Source organism: Protopterus annectens, chromosome 3.part0 (assembly GCF_019279795.1).
Source record: "Protopterus annectens isolate FY-2018-M chromosome 3.part0, PAN1.0, whole genome shotgun sequence".
Lineage (NCBI taxonomy): Eukaryota > Metazoa > Chordata > Ceratodontiformes > Protopteridae > Protopterus > Protopterus annectens.
The window spans coordinates 1,885,439,876-1,885,461,028 of NC_056731.1; the positions used below are offsets into that span (position 1 = coordinate 1,885,439,876).

General features: G+C 36.4%; 1 protein-coding gene across 1 annotated transcript in view; it reads left to right on the forward strand.

Annotated features, from left to right (window-relative positions):
- Positions 1 to 4,650: 4,650 nt before the first annotated feature.
- The window catches only part of LOC122797157 (collagen alpha-2(I) chain-like), a 74,876-nt gene continuing 58,373 nt past the window's right edge, over positions 4,651 to 21,153 (forward strand). The window contains 8 exon segments of the mRNA XM_044065967.1: positions 4,651 to 4,864; positions 10,024 to 10,034; positions 11,917 to 11,952; positions 12,427 to 12,510; positions 15,583 to 15,639; positions 19,502 to 19,546; positions 19,647 to 19,700; positions 19,794 to 19,847. Coding sequence (XP_043921902.1) covers positions 4,795 to 4,864; positions 10,024 to 10,034; positions 11,917 to 11,952; positions 12,427 to 12,510; positions 15,583 to 15,639; positions 19,502 to 19,546; positions 19,647 to 19,700; positions 19,794 to 19,847 — 411 coding nt within the window. The 5' untranslated portion in view covers positions 4,651 to 4,794.

A 21,153-nucleotide genomic window follows, 5' to 3' on the forward strand; every position in this document is an offset into this window, starting at 1 on the left:
CTGACTGTATGCATTCTGTCAGTGAGCCAGTCGGCTATCCAATTAGTGATATATGGGTTAATTCCCAGTTGGGTGAGTTATGATTTGCTGATAGCATAGAAATAATTGTCAGTTATATACAAAAGATTAATTTGTTCATTGGCATCAAAAAGTAAAAGTTATTAACTATTCAGTTGTCGGGAAAAATAACACAACTTTATTGTACGGATATGATCAAGGAAAAAAATTGTTACTAGCACCAATTTTCTGGCCTTTTTCCAGTAGTCTTAGGCAAAGAATTTCACCAGATAGCTTTATCTCTCTTACAGAACTTATACAGACTATACTTTTAGGGGATGCAGAAAACTAGAGATAAAAGTCTGCATTAAAAGCATCACTCGTTAAAAGCAATGTGATATGATGTGATTTGGAAAGAAGTATTTCACTCCGCAGAAGTGCAGTCATGTCAGGTCAGAATCTCTTTTATTGAGTACACTTTAATAAAGTCTGGGTTTTTTTTACACTTTATTGACTGGGTTAGTCCCACTAGGTCAGTTTATCAATGGAGTTACATATATATGAGAATACATATACAGAGATTTAATAATAAAACTATATCACATCTCAGGCAACATCAGAGCCACAACTCTTACCTGAATTAATTAAGTTGTATGTATTTTTCCTAAACCCCTTGGATATGTAGCTAATTATATATGGGGTGCATGCAGTTCAGAAATATGATTTCTGATGCATAGATCTTGCAGTTACCTATCTATCCTTACCAAATAATGAAGACAGTTGTGCAAAAAAAAACGGTTCAGGTTTGACACATTTCCTTTCCTCCAAAGGACTGGGTATAGTGGAGGAGATGACAAAAATGTATAGTTTTTGTAATGTGAAACATGTCTAGTCCTAAAGTGAAGGTTTTGTTGTCTCACACAATATGCTAGGGTTTATATTAGCAGGGAACTCCACAGTTTGCCAGGTAAATTGATTGATATGCTTGCCCACTAATCTTTGCTGGCACACAGGCAATGCAGTTTCCCCGGGGTGTACTTTGTACAAAACAAAATTAAGATTCAGTGCTTGGAATGCCAGATATAATTTACACAGTTTTTTAGGGCCGCTTGAAAATTTCACAGACAATGGAAACATGCTATTTCTTTGTGTTCTGCCTTTTTGCGAAGATCTAACCTGAAAATATCCAACTAAAAATAATTTCGGGGTCTTGTATTTTAAAGCAGATGTAATACTTAACGGATATATACTTCATTGCAAACTTCGATGGAGACACTAAGCCTTGGCAAACCACTGTCATAATAGCTGCCAGCCCTCAGCTCCACCCAGCAGGCCTAAAAGTGTAGCCTGTAGAAAGCAAATTACAAGTTTGCTAAGATTATATGTCATTGTCAGTTGAATGCAAATTATACTGTTATTACCGCAGTGGCACTGCCTAAGAGTTAGCCCAAGGCTGCTACGTTTCACAATCTGCAATCGGAGGGTTTTAAAAAGTGAAAAAGACCCAAAAAGGCTACACAATTTAGAAGTCCATATTTCAACAATGCATTAAAAACATCGCCCTTATTGATGCAAGAAACTCTACGGTCGTGAGCGTTTAATATATATCCTTCTAAGATTGGTTTACTTGTTTTACAGCTGGTTTGGGTAGAATTTGCTGTTTGAAGCATTCATGGTGCATCGCATCTACGTAGCTAAGGGATAAGTTTAACTTAAAATGCACAAGGCAAGTGATTAGTAATTGTGTAGTATCTTCATGTGAGGCAGCAGCTGTCAGAACTCATGCAGCAATGCAAGCATTGGTTTTGTGATACTGCAGCACCTATCCTACAGCAGTATGCAATATCAACGTTTTCAGTGAGAAGTTAGTTTCATTGAAGTAGTCTATGCCCTCACGCAGCTACCAGGGTTACCATTTGTACCTCATCTCACAAGACAGACCTCATTTAGGTTGCAAAGTAATATAATAGACGCAAATTTTACCTATATTAGTAAAAATATTAAGAGGAAAATATTTTCTAACGTTCCTGTAAATATTCAGAAAAAAAGAAAAATGTTGTTACTGTATTAGAATACCTGACATTGTATAAAACAATACAGGCAACTAAAAATTCAGCTTTACTTTGATAATAAAGTGAAGAATATTTGTTTTGCACTATCAAATGCTATCGCTTATCCTACAAATCCGCAGGCTTCAGTAAGAAATGTCCTGCTCTGGGATATCTGAAAAGGCAGAAGCCTACCTCCAGCCTTGGGCATGCAGTTCCTGTTATATTAAGAGGACGACTAGTTACTGCTCGCCCTAGTCAAAGAAAGAATTCAGAGTGTTTTTCTACAAAGAGAGATGATGAACAGATATGTATCCTTCTCCCTGTGGGCTGATGATGGTTCCCCCTGCATTTGGTGGAATGGGGGAGGGGGTGGAGGCTGAAGTGCATTCTTACCATGGATGAGTTGTATTTATAAAATTATTCAGTAATCAGTATGCAAATGCGATTGTATCTAGCAGGGCAGTAAAACATTGCCTCAGCAAGGGTAATAAAACGGCGCGATGCTTAACATAGTAACTTTGTATCATTTCGCCATTCTTGTAACTGTTTCATACGAAGATTTACACAATTACAATACCGCAGTCCTGTTGGGTTGTATTACAATCTTATTGGTCGCTGAGCTAAAAAAGTCTATGAGGCCAACTAGAAAAATAATCGCCCATCCCAAACAGCTTTAAAATGCCTGCATCTCTGTGGTCTCTACACATTTAGTTATCCGTGTGTGTGTGTGTGTGTGTGTGTGTGTGTGTGTGTGTGTGTGTGTCGGAAGTGAGGAGGGGTCTTCATATTTCTTATATGACTTCTATTCTGTCTCCACGTACATGTCTGCCCTGCTGGAATCTAAAATAAGTTGCTGATTGTGGACAGATCTCTGCCTCCATGGTATCCAGCTACCTAACAATCAAATAATACAATACTCTTAACTGCCCCCCACCCCCAGTTTTGACTTGGGCTCTTGCCTTTAACTAATAAGAAAATGTAGTTTCGACTACGTCTCTCAGTTAACTAATAATAATAAAAAACATGCAAGTCTTGAGAAAGTCCTTGCATGCATGAATTATTTCTGTGATTAGAATTTTGACTATTTGCGAAACACACTTCCCATATTCTCATATTTGTATATTACTGGTACTCTTGCATTAATTGCACAAATGACTTTTTTTCTGGACGCTTCCCGTTTAGTCAAAAGGCTGAAATGTATATATATGTCTTTAAAGCAATTTTAGTGAAAATGTGGGTAAATTAAACATGTATATAAAAACTTCAAAGAAAGTAAACGAGTGTAAAAAGGTCTGTGGTTTTCTGTGGTTAAAGGACTTTATAAATAACATTATAATGTGAATTAAACCATTTCATTTTATACTCAGCATATGAATTTATTAGGTTGTAATAGTAAAAAAAAATAAAAAAGACTGATTCACAAATGGAACAAAATGAAAGCTTTTTGTATTATACGTGGCAGGCACATCCTCCAGTATAAAGTCAGAAATAGGCAGCATCTTATATAATTTTTTTGGACTTTCTCTCATGTCATTCGAAGCGTTAAATTCAACCTTGCCTTTGCTAATGTAAAAGGTCCTGGGACATTAATGGTCACGATGGCCACTGTGGAAGATATCCTATCCAAGTGCAGAGGGGCACCTGCTAGGAGCATCAGTCAGCAATAAAGGGCGATTACACGTGGCACTTGCAAACAAACCAAACGGGGGTCATCTAGAAGCAAAGATGAGGGTGGGATGTCAGCGTGTCAGCGTGTACAGAAAATGATTTTTAACTATTAGTGGATGGATGCTTAGTTAGCAATGTGTGCACCGTATTCAGGCACTTTGGCAGTTATCTTTGTGCATTGTCAAAATGCGTGCACTTTGGTTTTCTGCTTTTGTTGGTGTATATTAATGTATGAGCACAGCTATATACATTATAAAGCACCAGGTTAAGACGCGTGGGGCAAATTATAGGTGAGAACTAACCCCCCCCCCCCCCCCATCCCCTTCACCATCAGCGCACACACGCACCTGCACATATAGAGACCTACAACACTCTGGTTTATGCAATAGTAATGCAGACTTTTCCAGGAAACATACATTTTCAAAAGCAACAAATTGTTTTTATTGTATGTATAAAGTGTTAATAATGGGTAGTTAGGGCACTCATTTGTTTCCAAGTGATGGGAAAGAAGACTGGAGAGGTTGGGATGGTCTGCTTAGGTGAACGCGTGGGACCGGGGTTGTTGTCCTTGCAGTACTGGACAGCTCCCACTTTGAACTGACAGCTACTCCAGCAAACAATATAGTCTGTATACTGCCCTTCCCCATCGAAGGCAAAAGAGACAAAAGCCAGACAATCGTCAGACTTTCCTTTATAAAGCCTTAAAAAATGTCCACGTCCTCAAAAGAATGGAACTAATTAAATAACAAGAGCTTCGTCATCAGTCTGGTCTTCGTTGCCAAAACTGCTCAAGAAGGCTGGAGATAAGGACCACATGACTCTATGGACCAGTTCAGGGATGGGAGAAACCCTTCAATCCCCGAGATGCCATTGGCTTGTGGATCCTTGATGACAAGCGGGCGAGGGAACCTCCTGCCATATAAATAAGACTGTTCGGACTTTATTATTTTAGCATCACGGCGGCAGGTTTCTGCTAAGTTTGGAGTTACTCATCACACTGTATGCCGTCTGCCTATAGGTAATAAAAACCAGCCCAGGGTTCACCATCACAAGGAGTCTGCATGTCTAAAAGCTAGACATGCTTAGCTTTGTGGATACTCGGATTCTGTTGCTGCTTGCAGTAACTTCATACCTAGCAACATGTCAACGTAAGTGTTACATCCTTTTTCTAACCTGCATGCAACGTGATTGCAACTTATTGGCTAATAAGTACCTAGAAGTTTGCGGATTGCTGACCTGGAAAACAATGGCTAGTGCTGCTGCTGCGTCCAAATAGCCTGAAATAGTCAGTTCCAGAGGCAGTAGGCACTGTGAAAATTATTTTACAGTTTTGTAAGTATACTGACAGACTTTTGGGGAGTTGTTTCACTTTTCAAGCAACTGCTGGATTTTTTTATTGTAGCAAGACTGCACTCCCTAAAACGTAATTTCACAACTTTTATTTAAAACTAAAGACCCGCTCGTTAAAACAAAGGGCAAGATGAGAGACTTAGTCGGAAAGTGCTGCAACAGCTGGATCGCCCCTTTAGGGCGTTGTACCTGAAGTTTTGAACACTTCTGGTGATATAGCGCCACCTGGTGGCAGTGTACTTCATTTTGCATGTTCCTTTAACTGCACAGGTTTAGTTCTTTCCAGGAGGAATCAGTGAAACCCTTAGCGCACTTACATTGTTAAACATGAGAAAAGCTTCGTGGAAAATAAGCATGCGTTTGAAAACAGGGTAAGATAAAAGCGATGCAATGTCACCTTGATAAATTCTGTATTTGTCTTAGTTTTATAAACAATAGTTTGCAAAGTAAAATACTCCTCAAAAGTAGGCTTTGGTCCATTAATTTATTTTACTTAAGGCATCATTTCATCACTTAGGCTACCTACCTCCTGTTTTCTGAATAACTTAATTTAAGGTATTGCCAGGACCGGTCAGTGTGATATATTTTTGTCTGAATGTCTAAAACCCCCTCGTAGAAATTAAGCGTTTTGGAGTATTTTGTCCTGGTCTAAAGTAAGTTAATCAGTGACAGGGATATTTGACTATGACCAGCGAGGACTGCCTAGAAAAATACATAACCTGACCACAAACTTAAGGAAGGAAAACGATTACAGTCAGCTCTAATCCGTTACTTTAACAATGAATAGATGCACCTGGCATTTTAACTACTCAAATCAATAGAGCAAGTTAAAGAGGAAAATAGAATCTTGGCGTAACATAATGACGTCAGTAAACATGATATGATGTTCACAGTGACGCCAATGAAAGCATGTATTCAGTAAATAAGATAAACGAAAGGTTATGTGAAGTCTAGCAGTCACATGCTAAGGTAAACTCGCAAGAGTGGTGCTTAGAATAAATTTAGGGCTGTTCCCACCCAACAGGCAGATAGAGCATCAGGGAGGACTTGATGCCGTTGCTCGTCTATCATAAGGGACCGCAAAATAAATGCTAAAGTTGTGTTTATACCAGAACCTTACATTTCAGTTATTATTTTAAAAAATCTCTCTCTCTCTGTCTTACTTACACACACACACACACACACACACACACGCACCGACAAAAAGTCTAGAATGAATGGTTAGAATTGCTAGATAGTAGGTGATGGGTCTGTGTGTGTGTGTGTGTGTGTGCGTGCGTGCGTGTGTCTGAATCTGCTGAATTATCTTAAATGAAAGGTTGCAGTAAGTCAACTGGCACCTGCAATAGATTGGTGGTATTTCAATAACTGTTTATGTATCAGAGAAGAGTCTAGTGTTTTATTTTGTTTTGTTTCTATTTGCTTGCTTTTTTTTTATTTGCTTGCATGTTTACTTGCTTGTGTTTTTGCATGTTTACACTAGAACTCTTCCCTGCTATATAAAAGCATTGTAAATACCATTGGCCTACTATAGATGTATGTTGAATCAATGCTTCCTTTCAGTTGAGACAAGGCAGCTCAATAAAACAGATGCTTGTTTTTCTGAAATCCAACCCACTGTTTCTGTTATGAGTTTGACAGTTCTGCCTGCCAAAGGAAATAACAAACAACCAGTTTTTAAACCCAGTAATACATTCCATGCTTGCAAACTAAACTGATGTCAGGTTTTTCCCAATGGAAAGGTTGATGCGTTGTTTAAAATTTAATTTATTAGGTCATTAAATTTTTTCTAAGCATACTTTGCTAGGCCATCATTTGATGCTGCAGTCAGTTTATATTATTCCAAAGCATATCAATGACATTGTGGAACTGATGTAATTTTACTTTGAAAATAAATTATACATTTTGTCAAAAAAAATCTACTAACATGCAATAGTTTCCATATAATTTTAAGAACAATAAAGTTCTACAGTCTCTACACTGTTTGCAACAAATCCTAAGAATTTAGCATTCCAGCAGTCAGTATAGCTATTTATCAAGTGAACTATGTTTTGTTTTGTTTTTTGTTTGTTTTGTTTGCTTTTTTGTTTTGTTTAATGTGGTAAGGTATAATGAGGTGGATTATCCAAGCTAACAGTAGAACCATTGCTTTATTTCATATATCTAAGAATGGAAAACTTTATTTGTTTACATTTTACATTTTAAATGCAAATGAGCAACATTTGACCATAACTAGGTGTTTTTCCCATAGATCACTCATAGCAAAAGCATAGCTAAATATTTTTTTCAGTTTATTAATTTTTTAAACTTCTTTTTGAAGCAGAACTATCAGCTAATAAACAAGTTATTAAATATCTAAAATATATTCTGCAGTAAGCATTAAAGACTGCCTGCAAACCATGTGGCATTTTAGGAGTTATTTTAACGGCCTTAGGATCTAACTTATAATCACATTCTGAAACATAATCTTGCTCTAGATGTTAACAGCGATTCAATGCTATGTGCGCATCATGTGTGTGTGTGTGTGTGTGTGTGTGTTTTTGTATCTGTGTGCCCCATGTGCCTGTATCTCTGTCTGTGTGTCTGAGTCTAGTGTAATGGGCCTTTATTATAACAATTAAGTATACAACACAACTATAATTAAAAAATCTTAAACCTGATAAACTTTGATGATTGTACCTAAGCTTTATGAGTATGACAAATAATTACCAATGAACTGAACAACTTCCAATATTTACAAAAACACTTCTCATTTGGGATATGTTAAAGGTGTGGAAGATTCCTGCATACAGTATTACCACCGTTTATTATTTTCCCATGCAAATGTAAATAAATCAAGCTCTTGGTTAAAGATAAAGTGCACGAGGTAACATAAAACATAGTTTTGTAATCATTTTGTTGTTGGAAGCATTAACTATACATTTGTCAGTGTTATGTGAGTGTGATTTATACTTCCCTCTGGTGCTACAGAATTTGTATTGCAGTGTACACAGTGTATTTTGTCAAAAAAGTAACACTACTACTAAAGAATTATATAAAAGTTATCTAAAACTTCTTAACACAATTAAATTGCTAAACTAATTTAACCAAAATTACAAAGTAGCCCAGATAAAGGAAAGCTGTTATTGTATTAGCACCCACAAACACGTAGGGAACGGCACAACCCTTTTGTTAGTTAATCCTATAGGACTGTCAATGTAATATGCCTAAATATGTTCAAGTGAAACATAATAATGAAATTAAAGTTGTTACAGAAATGGAGACAATAATTATATTCATTGTAAGAATAATTACTAATGGTGATAGTAATGATTATTATAGTATTAAGTTCCACAATGAGCATGCAACTTTGCTGAACTCCATCAATGTGGCCTTGTCAACCATTTTGCATATGCAACCAATCTCTACCTTGAACAAACTGATATACCTATCTTATCTATCTATATAATTATTAATGCTTTTGTGTAAGACCCATTCATAGGTTTAATGAAGGCCTTGTTGAACAGTGGCCCTGACAAGGTCTCCAGCTGTGCATACATGTTGTTAGATCAGCCAAGTGTACACCTTGTGAACATATATTTGAAGCAGAAAGCAAAATATGAAAAATATTATGCAGGTTTAAATAACGTATTGTTAAATGAGTTGCTAAGGAAGTTATTTATCCAACAGAAAACGATGTTACACTATGCATGCTAAGATGTCATTGTAAGGTATCAGATGGTTAAACAGTAATGCAATGCAACATTGCTTCAGTATAACCAGAAAAAATAAAATATTTCACAATTTTAGAATAACAAAATGTTTCACAAATGTAGTTAGAGCCAGTCACTGTTATTGTTTATTGTGTCTAAAGGCAGTTAATTACTTACTGCAATGCATTATGTTGTTTTAATTCAGATTTATCACTGGAGTGCATTTTTTGGAGATTTTTTTAAATTCTCATGCATACCACAACTTGTTTTTCTTTTCTTTTTTTTTTTTTTTTTTGCTACAATGTTCAGGACCAATGTTAAAATAAAAATGTACACTATAGGGAAATATTTCCCCTTTGTTTCCTTTGTTTTCCAATAGTAGAAGGCAATTGATTTAAACTTTTGGGTATTACTCCTAAGATCTCTACCGTTTCATCATTTTCTAACAAATTTCATTCAGTAGTAAAGATTCATTTCCAGATTCATAATGGGCATGTTATGGGCAATTTTATGAAAGCCAAATCCTGCTCATTTATCTTTAATAACCTGTACCAGCTATTACAGCGTCCCACTAACAGTTAAGTTACTGTGTTTGTAGCAAGTGCTGCAGCAAGCTGTTTCCTACTCACATCATTACTCCATAGTACTCAGAGTATCTTCTTTTGATGTACATGTCTATCAACTTGTTTGAGCTCATACATTCCTTAGAACCTCAGTGTGGAATAGAGGAAGGGTGTGGAACCATACCTCTCAACTTCTGGTCAAAGCTCTAAATAAAAGTGGGACAAAGGCCCAAAAATAGGGACAATTTTTAAATATTGCTCTTACAAACTTAAAAATTTGATAGAATAACAGGTTTTGCATTAGCATAAATTTAGTAAAGGCTGTGAAGTCAGAAACTCAAATGTCTGTCATTATTTTCTAACTTCAGTCTTTAATGATTTGCTACTAATTTACGAGAAAAACCACAATTTTATGACAAACAGACTAAAAATATGAGGCAAAAATCTGGACATTCTGTGAAAATCTGTACAGTTGAGAGGTATGTGTGGAACCCAGTGGGTTTACTGATGCCATTACCCTTACCGTGTAGTACAAATTTGCAGGTTTCTTAATGAGTAATAAAATACTGTTTTGTGTCTCATACTGAGTAACATGTTGATCATTACTAATATCTGAAGGTAACAATGGACTAGTATTTTGCATGATAGAATTCTAACCTTTTTTCTTTTTCTTTTTTTCTTTTTTTGTATTTACTACTACAGACAGTAGCCAGGTCAGTATATTTTGAGTACTGTAATGTATATATAGTTTTTTCTTTTTGTTTAGAGTCATTTAAAAAATGGCTGAGTTATGGAATGAATTTAGCACCTTCCAAGTATTTTCCATTCCCCATCAGAGTGCTGTAGGCAAGTCATTAGTAGGACAGCAGTTATATGCAAATTGCCTTACTAGGGTTGTCCAAATTTTAAGGATGGCTATATAAATGCAGAGAACCATAATTATTCTTAGTCATTTTGTTAAATATCTGGCAACCTGCTTTGTTCTTTGGTCAGGTCGTAATGGCACATCCATTTAAATTGACAGTGCTACTAGACCAAAATATGGCCAGCCTACTTCTCTGAGTGGGCGTGATCTTATATAAAGACAGCCTTGAGGAAAGGAGGGGCTATGAAATTGGAAAACAAAAACCTAATACTTAAAGGATACATTTAAAGGTGCTTGTCCTGCATTATCAAGGTTTCACAACCCTCCTAGCACCAAACAACATAAGAAGAAGAATATATGGATGAAATCAGGTCTGATTCATTTCTTATAAGTACCACAACCTATTGAATTCTAAGGTCTGCATAGGATGATTCCAATTCTAGCATTTAAAATGTTACCTTTATTAGAAATAAACTAGCAAATCCTTTTGGCATCACAGAACATTTGAATCATGCTGTTCAGTTTTGATATTATGGATTAAGCAATATTCTTCCTGTAATCATTAAGTGATATGCAATATATCCATTTATTAGCAAAAACATGTGATGTTGGCTTTTGATTTTGAATAAGGATGTTACATAAATTCATGGGTGTAAGTAATCTATACTTTCCAGAACTGTTTGTTTTCTTGTTTTATATTTTGATCACATTTAGCTGCTGTAGTTTCTAATATTGTTTTAGAAAACTGCAAGCCTAAAGTAAAGGAAAAAATATTTTACCTGGAAAAAAAATGAATGTGCTTTTAGTTCAAACTAATTTATAGGCATTTTTATGGGTTTATGCTTTTTTTTTTTACAGTTAAAGAACACTGGCTTGAAAAATATTTCTCTTGAAGCATATTTTGAATAAATATGCTAAATGTCTGGGATATTTGTGCATGTGTGTGTGTGTGTGTGTGTGTGTGTGTGTGTGTGTGTAGATATATATATATATATATATATATATATATGTGTGTGTGTGTGTGTGTGTGTGTATGTATATATATATATATATATATATATATACATACATTATACACACACACACACACACACACACACACACACACACACACACAGCCTCCCACACAGGAAAACATCAGGTATTTGCTGTGATGTTGGCTATTAATTGAAATGCATGAAATTGGTAACTTCATTGTGCAGTGAGAACCAGTCAGATTGTTATTATATATGCAGTAAAAAATGTAGAGGTCCACAGTACATGAATGGCCCAGTAATTAATAGTTATAAATTACATTGCACACTCTTTATTGACAGTAAATGTTAATGTTAAGGCAAAGTCACACCACAGGATTGCTTCACATTATCTTAGAATTCCAGTTTAGTTCATTTGTGTGGGAAACAAATACATTTGTGGGGTTATGCACTTTTATAAATCCTATATAAAGTTCTCAGCTGTTAAGAAAATAAAATGTTGCATTGTTTGGTGCATGGATGGAAATGAATCAGACTAGATCCTTTGAAATATTCTTTTAGCACTCTGATCTGCAAAATAGGATTTGGCTATTTGCTTTGGGAAATGGCGGAAAGCCTATTTCATTTAGCAGTTTGACAATGAAACAAGTTTTTTCTCCTTTCTGAGGGTTGTGATTGTTACTGCTACAGTGTGCTAGATGCTCAGTTGTTGTTTTTCCTTTCTTTTTTAAATACAATCTTTCTGTATCTCCTCAGGGACCAAGAGGCTATAAAGGACCACAAGGAGAACCGGTAAGGCACACGACTGTATGACTAACATATGTTTGCAATTGCCTTTTATGTTTTACAGATTATTTTGAAGTTTTACTGGCAACTGATAAAAATAAATAAATAAATATAAAATAAAATAAAACAATATATTTAATGTAAAATATGTTGGAATGTGTTTAAACAAATTCAAACATAAACAGCTGTTTGTACATGAATTCATGCAGGAAAATTGGATTGCCACCTGTATGATTCATGTTTAAATTCTTTGTAAATAAATATATAGCAGATGCATACATGCATAACTCATTTCTGCATTGCATTCCACATTGCTACAGTTGATCAGAAATTTTGAAAGAAGCAATGCTGGACTGCGTGATTACCAAATGTCAGCATGATGCATGATGAGTCTTTTCATGAATTTTAATATTATTATGATGCATATGCAAATGGTATGCATGTTACTTCCAAGATGACTGCATTCATTTTTTTTTTCAGGGTCCAGAAGGCCGACCTGGTAGAGATGGAACACCAGGTGTTGAAGGACCAGCTGGTCCACCCGGACCCCCAGGCCCATCTGGTGTAAGTTTTTATATAGTTTCTCCATGATTCTCTTATTGTAATTATATCATCATTTATTTCTAAAAAACAGTGATGAATTCTAAAATATCTTGTGATAGCGAAGAATATTTTGAACTACAAAAGCATGGAAACCCTGTAATGTGACAGACTGTTTCAGACACTTCAATTTCTTTTTGTGGTACATTTCTATCGGCTCTGGCTACAGCTCCTAATCTTATCATAATACAAAAAGAAAAAGACTCTACATTGGCAAAAAAAAAAAAAGTCAGTCTGGCATCCATCAAACCATGGCCCAGTATTTTATGATAAATACCATTTCACTCCAGGAATGACAGTGCTGCTGTGTAAACAGTATACAGCTGTGTGATGCAGTACTGCTGTGTAAACAACATACAGTTGTGTGATGCAGTGTTACTGTGTAAACAAATTCTATGTCCTCAACCAAGATTTTATACCCACAGTTTCACACTCCATACTCTGTAACTTGGGAAAGGTTGCTTAAACAGATCATGATTGGATGGACGGTATGTGTGTGTGTGTGTGTGTGTGTGTGTGTGTGTGTGTGTGTGTGTGTGTGTGTATATGTGTGTCTGCGTATATGTCTGTTACTCCACTGAAAAGTATTTGTGTCATGTGACAAGCATTGCCTGATTTATGAAACTAAACTAATATTTAAACAATTAAGAAATATTAAGTTGGGATTATCAGCATTTTGACAATGCATGTTCAGCCCGCATTAGTTTAGCCGATGTCTGAATTTTTCCACTATGACTCATCAAGTTACATCTGGACGAGATTAAACCAGACGAAAAACAACAAGGCCTGACATTATCTGAACAAAATACAGAAAATAAAAGATTTTTTTTCCCACATAGAAGCCCTGGCACTCCAAACTTATATATAACAATTCCACAATTGCATAAACATGAAGAAAGGAGAAATTTCCCAAAGAAAGGAAACTGTGTGTGTGTGTGTGTGTGTGTGTGTGTGTGTGTGTGTGTGTGTGTGTGTGTGTGTCTGTATCTGTGTGCTCACGTCTATATATATATATATATATTTGTGTGTGTGTGTGTGTGTGTGTGTATATATATATATATATATCAATGTAGATATACAGAGACAGACATATATATGTACATAAATATCTATTTGCATACATACAAATGTCACCTCAGACTCATGCTCAGAGTACCAAGCTGCCCTACTATTTCTACCATTCTACAGGAACACAACACAATGTTTAATAACATTAAGGAGTCCATGGCCCTCATGGTGCTGCATTCCCACGGACTGAAAACATCATATGTATGGCAGATAGCTCCCCTACAGTTGCTCCAGGGGAAGTTGCTTGAGCATCAGTAGCAAGCACAGAAAATAAGACAGGCAGCATAATGCCAAATGTTGTTTCCCATAGGAAGTCACTGCCGATGCAGCTTCTAAGTGTGTGCTGGCAATCATTCCCTTGTTTTGGGACGTTTCTTCCATCTTTAAATTGTTGCAGCCATGCAGTTGGTATATATAACTTGGTGGGGCTTGACCATCACATCAGGGAGGTGCAGGGGGTTGCCCTGCCCCAACCCCCCCCCCCAACAAGAACACTTAAAATGGATTTTTTCACTCTTCTGACTTCCGGGCATTTTTTTTTTCATCCTTTCAACTCACTGGCTTTTTGGAAGTCAGATATTCATAGTACAACCGTGGTAAACAAGGACTATCTTTTTTCCCCAGTTAACCTTCATTCCATTACCCATGTAAATTGCAAGGAAGAAACTGAAACAGAACCCTGTCCCACTGCACAACAAGGCAACAGTGTTGAACTGCCTCTCAATAAGGGAATATCTTAACTTCACTGAAGGATCAGACATACATGAAAAGCATTGTTTAAGGTAAAATGACAAAGATTTCAGAGGCAGAACAATTACGAGGCTGTTAAACAAGATGGAGGTAGTTCCAGACTATAATGTAGTGTGTGTGGGTTTGGTCCTTCTTATTGAATACCCTGCAATGATACTACAACATCTGGAAAAAGATGAAAAAAAGGAGAGTATCTGGTCCGTTAGAAAAAGGACTGGCAAAATTGGCTTTATGCTGCATAATTAAACTAAAAAAGTTAAACCGAATAAAAAACATAATGAAACAATCAAGCTATAAAAATCCTAATGTAACCCTGTCTTCACTACACTACTAAAATAGTAGCAAAAGATTACTTAATACCTTAAAATGTGTTTAAATTCACATCCGAAAATAAGTAGAAATTGAACCATCGGACCTCCCATTCATACGTTTTATGCAAACTACCAAAAGCTCTGTTCAGTGCACAGCTTAGGCAAATATTCTGCACCCTATTAAAATGAATGAAACAATATTACACATCAACAAAGAAACAGTTAAATAGAATATGTGGTGGTCTAATTCATGTGATAAAATATCTTGCACGGTGCATTACATAACTCATCAAGAAACGTTCCCTAATCCTTCAGTACAAGATATTTAATGTATCAAACTCTACTCCAAGATATTTCAATATATGTACACACTGTGTGTGTGTGTGTGTGTGTGTGTGTGTGTGTGTGTGTGTGTGTGTGTGTGTGTGTGTGTGTGAGAGAGAGAGAGAGAGAGAGAGAAAGAAAGAATGTGTGTGCGTGTGTGAACCTCCCAATTCTGGAGGGGGGGGCTGTACTTCCAGTATTCCCCAAGTTAGAGGCTTTGGACCCCGCATCCACTGTGCCACACAGCTGTTACATATCTGTCTATCAGTCTGTCTGTGTGTCCTTCTGCTTATCTAACCATCTATGTCAGTACTTGTACATTTTTACTTGTTTAACTAAGTTTAAATAAGAGCAAAGGTGTTACAGTCATCATGGAGTGGCGTACCCAGGAGTGCTGATTTACAACGCATCAAGCATAGTAAACAATTATATCAGATAATATGTTACTTCATTTTTTAAATCAGTTCATCCTTTTTGCATAATCATGACTTTTTAAAGATATATCAAGTAACCCTGTACATAAAAAAGATGCAGAACATCCTGAAAAGTGATGCCTAAAATAATTCTCTTATTTTTATTTCAGAACTTTGCTGCTCAATATGACCTATCAAAATCAATGGATACCTTTCAAGCACCCGTGGTATGTACATTTTATGTTTTATTCTACGTCTAACAAATATCTTGCTGATAAGGGTATTCAAAAGCACCGTGAGTTTCAGTGCCTGATACTTATTTACATTATAGCTACATCAATGGCAGGGGGCTCACTGTGTATAGATTATTAAGAATATATAAATGAGGTCCCTTCACGATAGTTTAAAATCAATATTCTTAGTCAACTTCAACAATTTATGCAATTTTGGAATTAAAAGAGTTATGTGGGTATCCCATTCAGGTAGGTCCCATAGCTGTCTGACCTACTTACTTGCCCATAAAACCACCTTTGTATAAAGGGCAACCAAGAGAAATAAACATCAGTGTATGAAATCATACATCATTTCATAGTGAAGCTCACTAACTGGACAAATGTTTGACCTATCACTGAGCAAGTACTAGTGGACAGTCCCTATTCTGACTTTTACTTACTAGGAATTCATATTCAAGTCCTTCACTCATGCTGACAAAAAATATTGGCTCTAATAGTGTGACAAAAGGTACCTGTTTCATGAACATCTTTCCTAGTTGCCATAGTATTTGCTGCTCTTTTGGCATAGCCATATTTTCTAGATGTTTTGTGCATTTTCAAGGAACTGCTGTCCTCCCCAGGGGATGAGTAGGTGGGCAGAAGTTATAGTGTCAGATAAACCCTAGCAGCATTCTCAACTCCAGCATCATAGAGGGTACATATTCATTTCTCCTCCATGTACCAAGTCACCCTGGAAGCAGGGTGAACTGGCAAAAACAGAATATTCTGGAATTCAGGATTCACAGAGGCCTGCTTATTCCCTTCTGTGCCTTCCTATAGCATGCATGCTAGAAGCATCCACTAACTCCATCATGAAGAGTGGGGAGTAGTCTATATGTCACATGTCCCCAACAGCATGAGTAATGGAATCCACTGGGCAATCCTGCAATGGCAATAAATAAAATTAGGTAATAAAATTACTGAAATTATAATCCCAAGGAATAAATTACATTTTTTGTTGTTTTTTTATTTTCCATTTCCCTTTGGGTGATACTGGCTAGTTTTCTGTACCACAATTTAAACTGGACATTGCAATTTTGTATTTTATGTAGCTGTTAAATTTGTAACCCATTTGGTCCATATGTTGGTCTTTGTTTTATAATATTTACTGCAGACTTTAGTGTGTGTGTGTGTGCGTGTGTATGTGTGTGTGTGTGTGTGTGTGTGTGTGTGTGTGTGTGTGTGTGTGTGTGTGTGTGTGTGTGTGTGTGTGTGTGTTTAAAATAGCAAATTATCATAAATTAAAAAATCCATACTGCAACTATCAAAAATTCAAAATATTGAGTGAAATCCTTAGAATAACAATGAAGTGTAAAATATTTTCTTACTTATTAAAAGCATGTTTTGCATGTTGCAATTCCCCTCCACTCCCCACCTTGAATGTTTCCACTGTAGAGATTGTGCTACACACATCCTCACTACTTATGTGTATGAACTCTGAGATAACTGTATGTCAGTATAGAGGGACTACTCAAAGATGCAGTAATGCATGTCCCTGTAACTGCAATTAAGTTCTAGCACTTCTGAGACCATACTTATAGTTCTCTATATAATGGAGACCCATGTGAAATATTAATGTGGGAATTACATTTCTAGTGTTTGCTGGGTATATTACAACGAGGTATAGAGTTTGTTAAATATGGGCATATACTTTTAAATGATAATCAGATGGATGCGGTAATTAGAATATTGTGTAGTGCGGGGAAAGTTGTACGAACTGAGATTAAGCATACATCTCATGGAATTTAGGCCACATGTCTTGTGTCTTTCTGTGATTTATTAAGTCTGCTGATGGCAGGGTTCTCCTAAAATGCTAGTTATATCTGTTTGTTTAGAGGCAGGAGAGGCTGCTTTTTTATGTTAGTGTTGCTTGATTTTGAGGGTTCAGACTGTATGTCTCCATTTAGAAGCAGCTTTTGTAGATATAACATCTCAACTCAAAGAACAGCACAATCTTCCCTGGCAAAACTACATGAATGATTAAGAACATTGACGGTCATTTTTGTATTTTTGCAATGCACCCCAAATTACAAAATTGTATGTGGATAAAATATTTAACAGACAAAAAAGAAAATATAAATCCCATCAGTATTAATGCTACCATATGAATGTGTATGCACAGGTAATCTAAGCTGTATGTCTACCGACTTTGGGTAAACAGAGATACACACAGTAATGGATGAGAGTGGACTGCTAACAGGACTACGTATTTTTATGATGTTTGGTAATCTACATATATTGTAATGCTTCAATAAATGTGTGCACCTCAGTCATTTTGTATCCATTTTAAAGACAGCAGCAAATCATTGTTATTCTTTGCTGCATGGCAACATTGTTTTCACTTCTGCATTTGGTTTTCATAAGTGAATATGGTCTGGTAACCTGTTTGACTTACAGCAGAAATGTTTTTGTCATTGCCGTCACAGTTATACAATTCCTTGTTTATATGCCTCTTTTATCACCCGTCCTCTACCACGTTTGCTCTAATTTCCTGATGGTTCTTCGTCAATACCCACAGTTATGCTACAGCTTACATTTCATAGCCAGCTATAGGAGATGCAGCAGTCCCTGACCCCTTTATACATTGAAATGCACATACAACCTGGCTCAGAGCAGTGATTCCCAATGGAAAAGGCCACCGTCCTCCTCTTCCTCAAAGGATGAAGTCAGTCCCTTGAATAATTTAAACATATTCATTATATTACTTAATGCTACTTTTCTAATCTAGCATGTCAGAATTTTGAAACGCATGCTGTAAATTACAGTACAAGAATAAAACTGCATATTATAGGTACCATGTTAAGAATACATCGCACATTTTTAAAAGGAAAATAATAGCTATCAGTATATTTACTTGTTGATTACTAATAGGGTGCATAACAGGTAGACATTATACGCTATTGTTGAGTCTTTATGCAAGGAGTTCCTTCTCACCCAGTGAGGTAAAACATACCAGCAAAAGTCTGGATTCACAGCATTTTTAGTCTCATCACTGGACTGCTAGCAGATGTTCATTGCTTATATCATCACACACACTTAGAAGATATAATCCTGCAGGATTGCATTCAGGTTGACGCATAGTAGGTTAATGAGTGCTTGGGAGACCTGTGGTCTTCACTATGGTTGGCCAATGAATGCCCCTGTTCCTTTTTCTTCATGCTATAGTACTAAATTGCGATGAATATTCTGATATATGTATTACTGTCTGACACCTTCAACAAAACTCTCTTCCAGACCCAGACAGAATCTGGCTTCCTCCAGCCATTGTTTCCATTACAAGCATATAGAACACCTAAGGACATCAAGAGTCTATTCATTCCAGAAAATATTCCTTCTGGTATCCCAAGTCTGCCACCCAGCCCGTATCAGCATCATTATACCTAGAAATCCAACCACAACTTCCACTCTGTAATTCAGGTTACTCTATTCCAAATGTTAAGTGATAGTTCCCTATTTTTTTAAGAAAGGACAATGTGAAGGTTTTCAGAAAGGTTGTTTTATAAATTATTGATAACACGGACATCCATGAAGCTTGTTAGTTAGGGATACTTTAAGACAAAATGCAAGAATGAAAGGAAAACAGACACTTGTTGAAATTCACTTAGTTTTCTGCAGTGACACCCATTAAATATTACTGCAGAACATATAACTAAACTCTGCAGTAAAATTACATGTCAAATATTGGATAACATTTTATGATTTGATTGAAGCTTTATATTTGCCTAGGGTATTCTGTTTCATGAAATACAATAGATTTTTCCTTAAAACTAGTTATGATGGTTCTAAAACTTCTGTCTCTTTTGTTTTCTTTTCTCAGGGCTTAATGGGACCAAGAGGACCTAATGGAGCTCCTGGTGCCCCTGTAAGTATAAAATGCTCATTTTTACATATAAATAGTAACATAAATGAAATCAGAGTGCATTGCTGTCCATTAAATAATTAACTCTGTATGTCTATTTTAGGGATCACATGGTGTGCAAGGACCCCCTGGTGAGCCTGGTGAACCTGGTTCAGTTGTAAGTAAAGTTCCTTTACAACTATTCATGCCAGCTATGCATTTACCTTTTTAATATTTCATTTCTAACCATTTTTAATCTTATTTTATGTAGGGTCCCCAAGGTCCCCGAGGTCCTTCAGGTTTACCTGGAAAGGCTGGTGAAGATGTAAGTATGATGGACTTATGGTTGTTTATCGCACAAAGTGTGTGTGTGTGTGTGTGTGTGTGTGTGTGTGTGTGTGTGTGTGTGTGTGTGAGTGTGTGTGTGTGTGTGTGTATGTGTGTGTGTGCGCGCATGTGTGTGCCTGTGTGGTATGTGTGTGTGTGTGTGTGTGTCTGTGTGTGTGTGTGTGTGTGTGTGTGTGTGTGTGTGTGTGTGTGCGTGTGTGCGTGTGTGCGTGTGTGCGTGTGTGTGTGTGTGTGTGTGTGTATGTACATCAGAGTAAAACAAAAAAGTCATTTTTTTTTCTTTTTTAGGTCAAGTGACATCCTTTTTCATACATCTCTAGATCTGCCATTGCTACAGCTTTCATAATGCGTATCTTAAAAAGAAATCATGGAAACAGTCATTCAGAATAAAAAATATCCAAATTATTTGAAAATATAATAGTATAGCCCTATTAGTACTGCAGTGCAGTGCAGATTAACACAATTGTGTTCATAAACCTGTCAATACTGTTGCACAATACAAATTAAAACAAGTTGTGCTAAGGCAAACAGCAATTATTAGCATCAGTGGTAAAAGAAACCTGAAGCCAAGTGAATGCTAACATATAAAATGCATAAAAATTCAACACAAAAAAGTTCATATTTTTTTAAGTCAGGCTGTGTAGCAGCTTATATTTTTCCAGTTAAAGATAGCTATAACTCCAAATGTTTTGCAAAGTGATACCCAGGTTTTAAAACTGTGCCTAATTCTAAGCTTCACTGAACAGATACAGATCAATATTGAGCTCTAGGGGGCACTCATTGTTATACCCAATATACTATTGGCGGAACACATGATTCTGACGTCTCTCTTGCACATTTTTGATTTTTCATATTTCTTTAACCTAAGAACTTGTCTTTGCCAACCAGAAACATTCCTGCCCCCCATGATTCCCATTCCCCCACAGTGAAGTCCACTGAAATCCATGGCTTATGCAGGCCTGACCTGACCACAGTAAACAGTATATCAAAATAAGGGAATAAATAATGTAGAAAGGCACAATCCATGGTTTGCTGTTTTTTTTTGCCCATCCCCAAGTTTTGGGGATTTTTCTTTTTGTCTGCATCTTGTATGTCATTCATTTACAAATGACTTTATTGAGATCTTACATATGATCCCACTTTTTGTTACTCTCTCTTCTGTCCTACATGCCCTACTGGCATATTTGTTTCCTAAGAGGTGGGAGCTCTGTCAAAAATGAATTATCTTAGACGTAAGGGCAATCAATGAAAGCAGTCTCTGGACAATCCAGAAGTACTCAGGA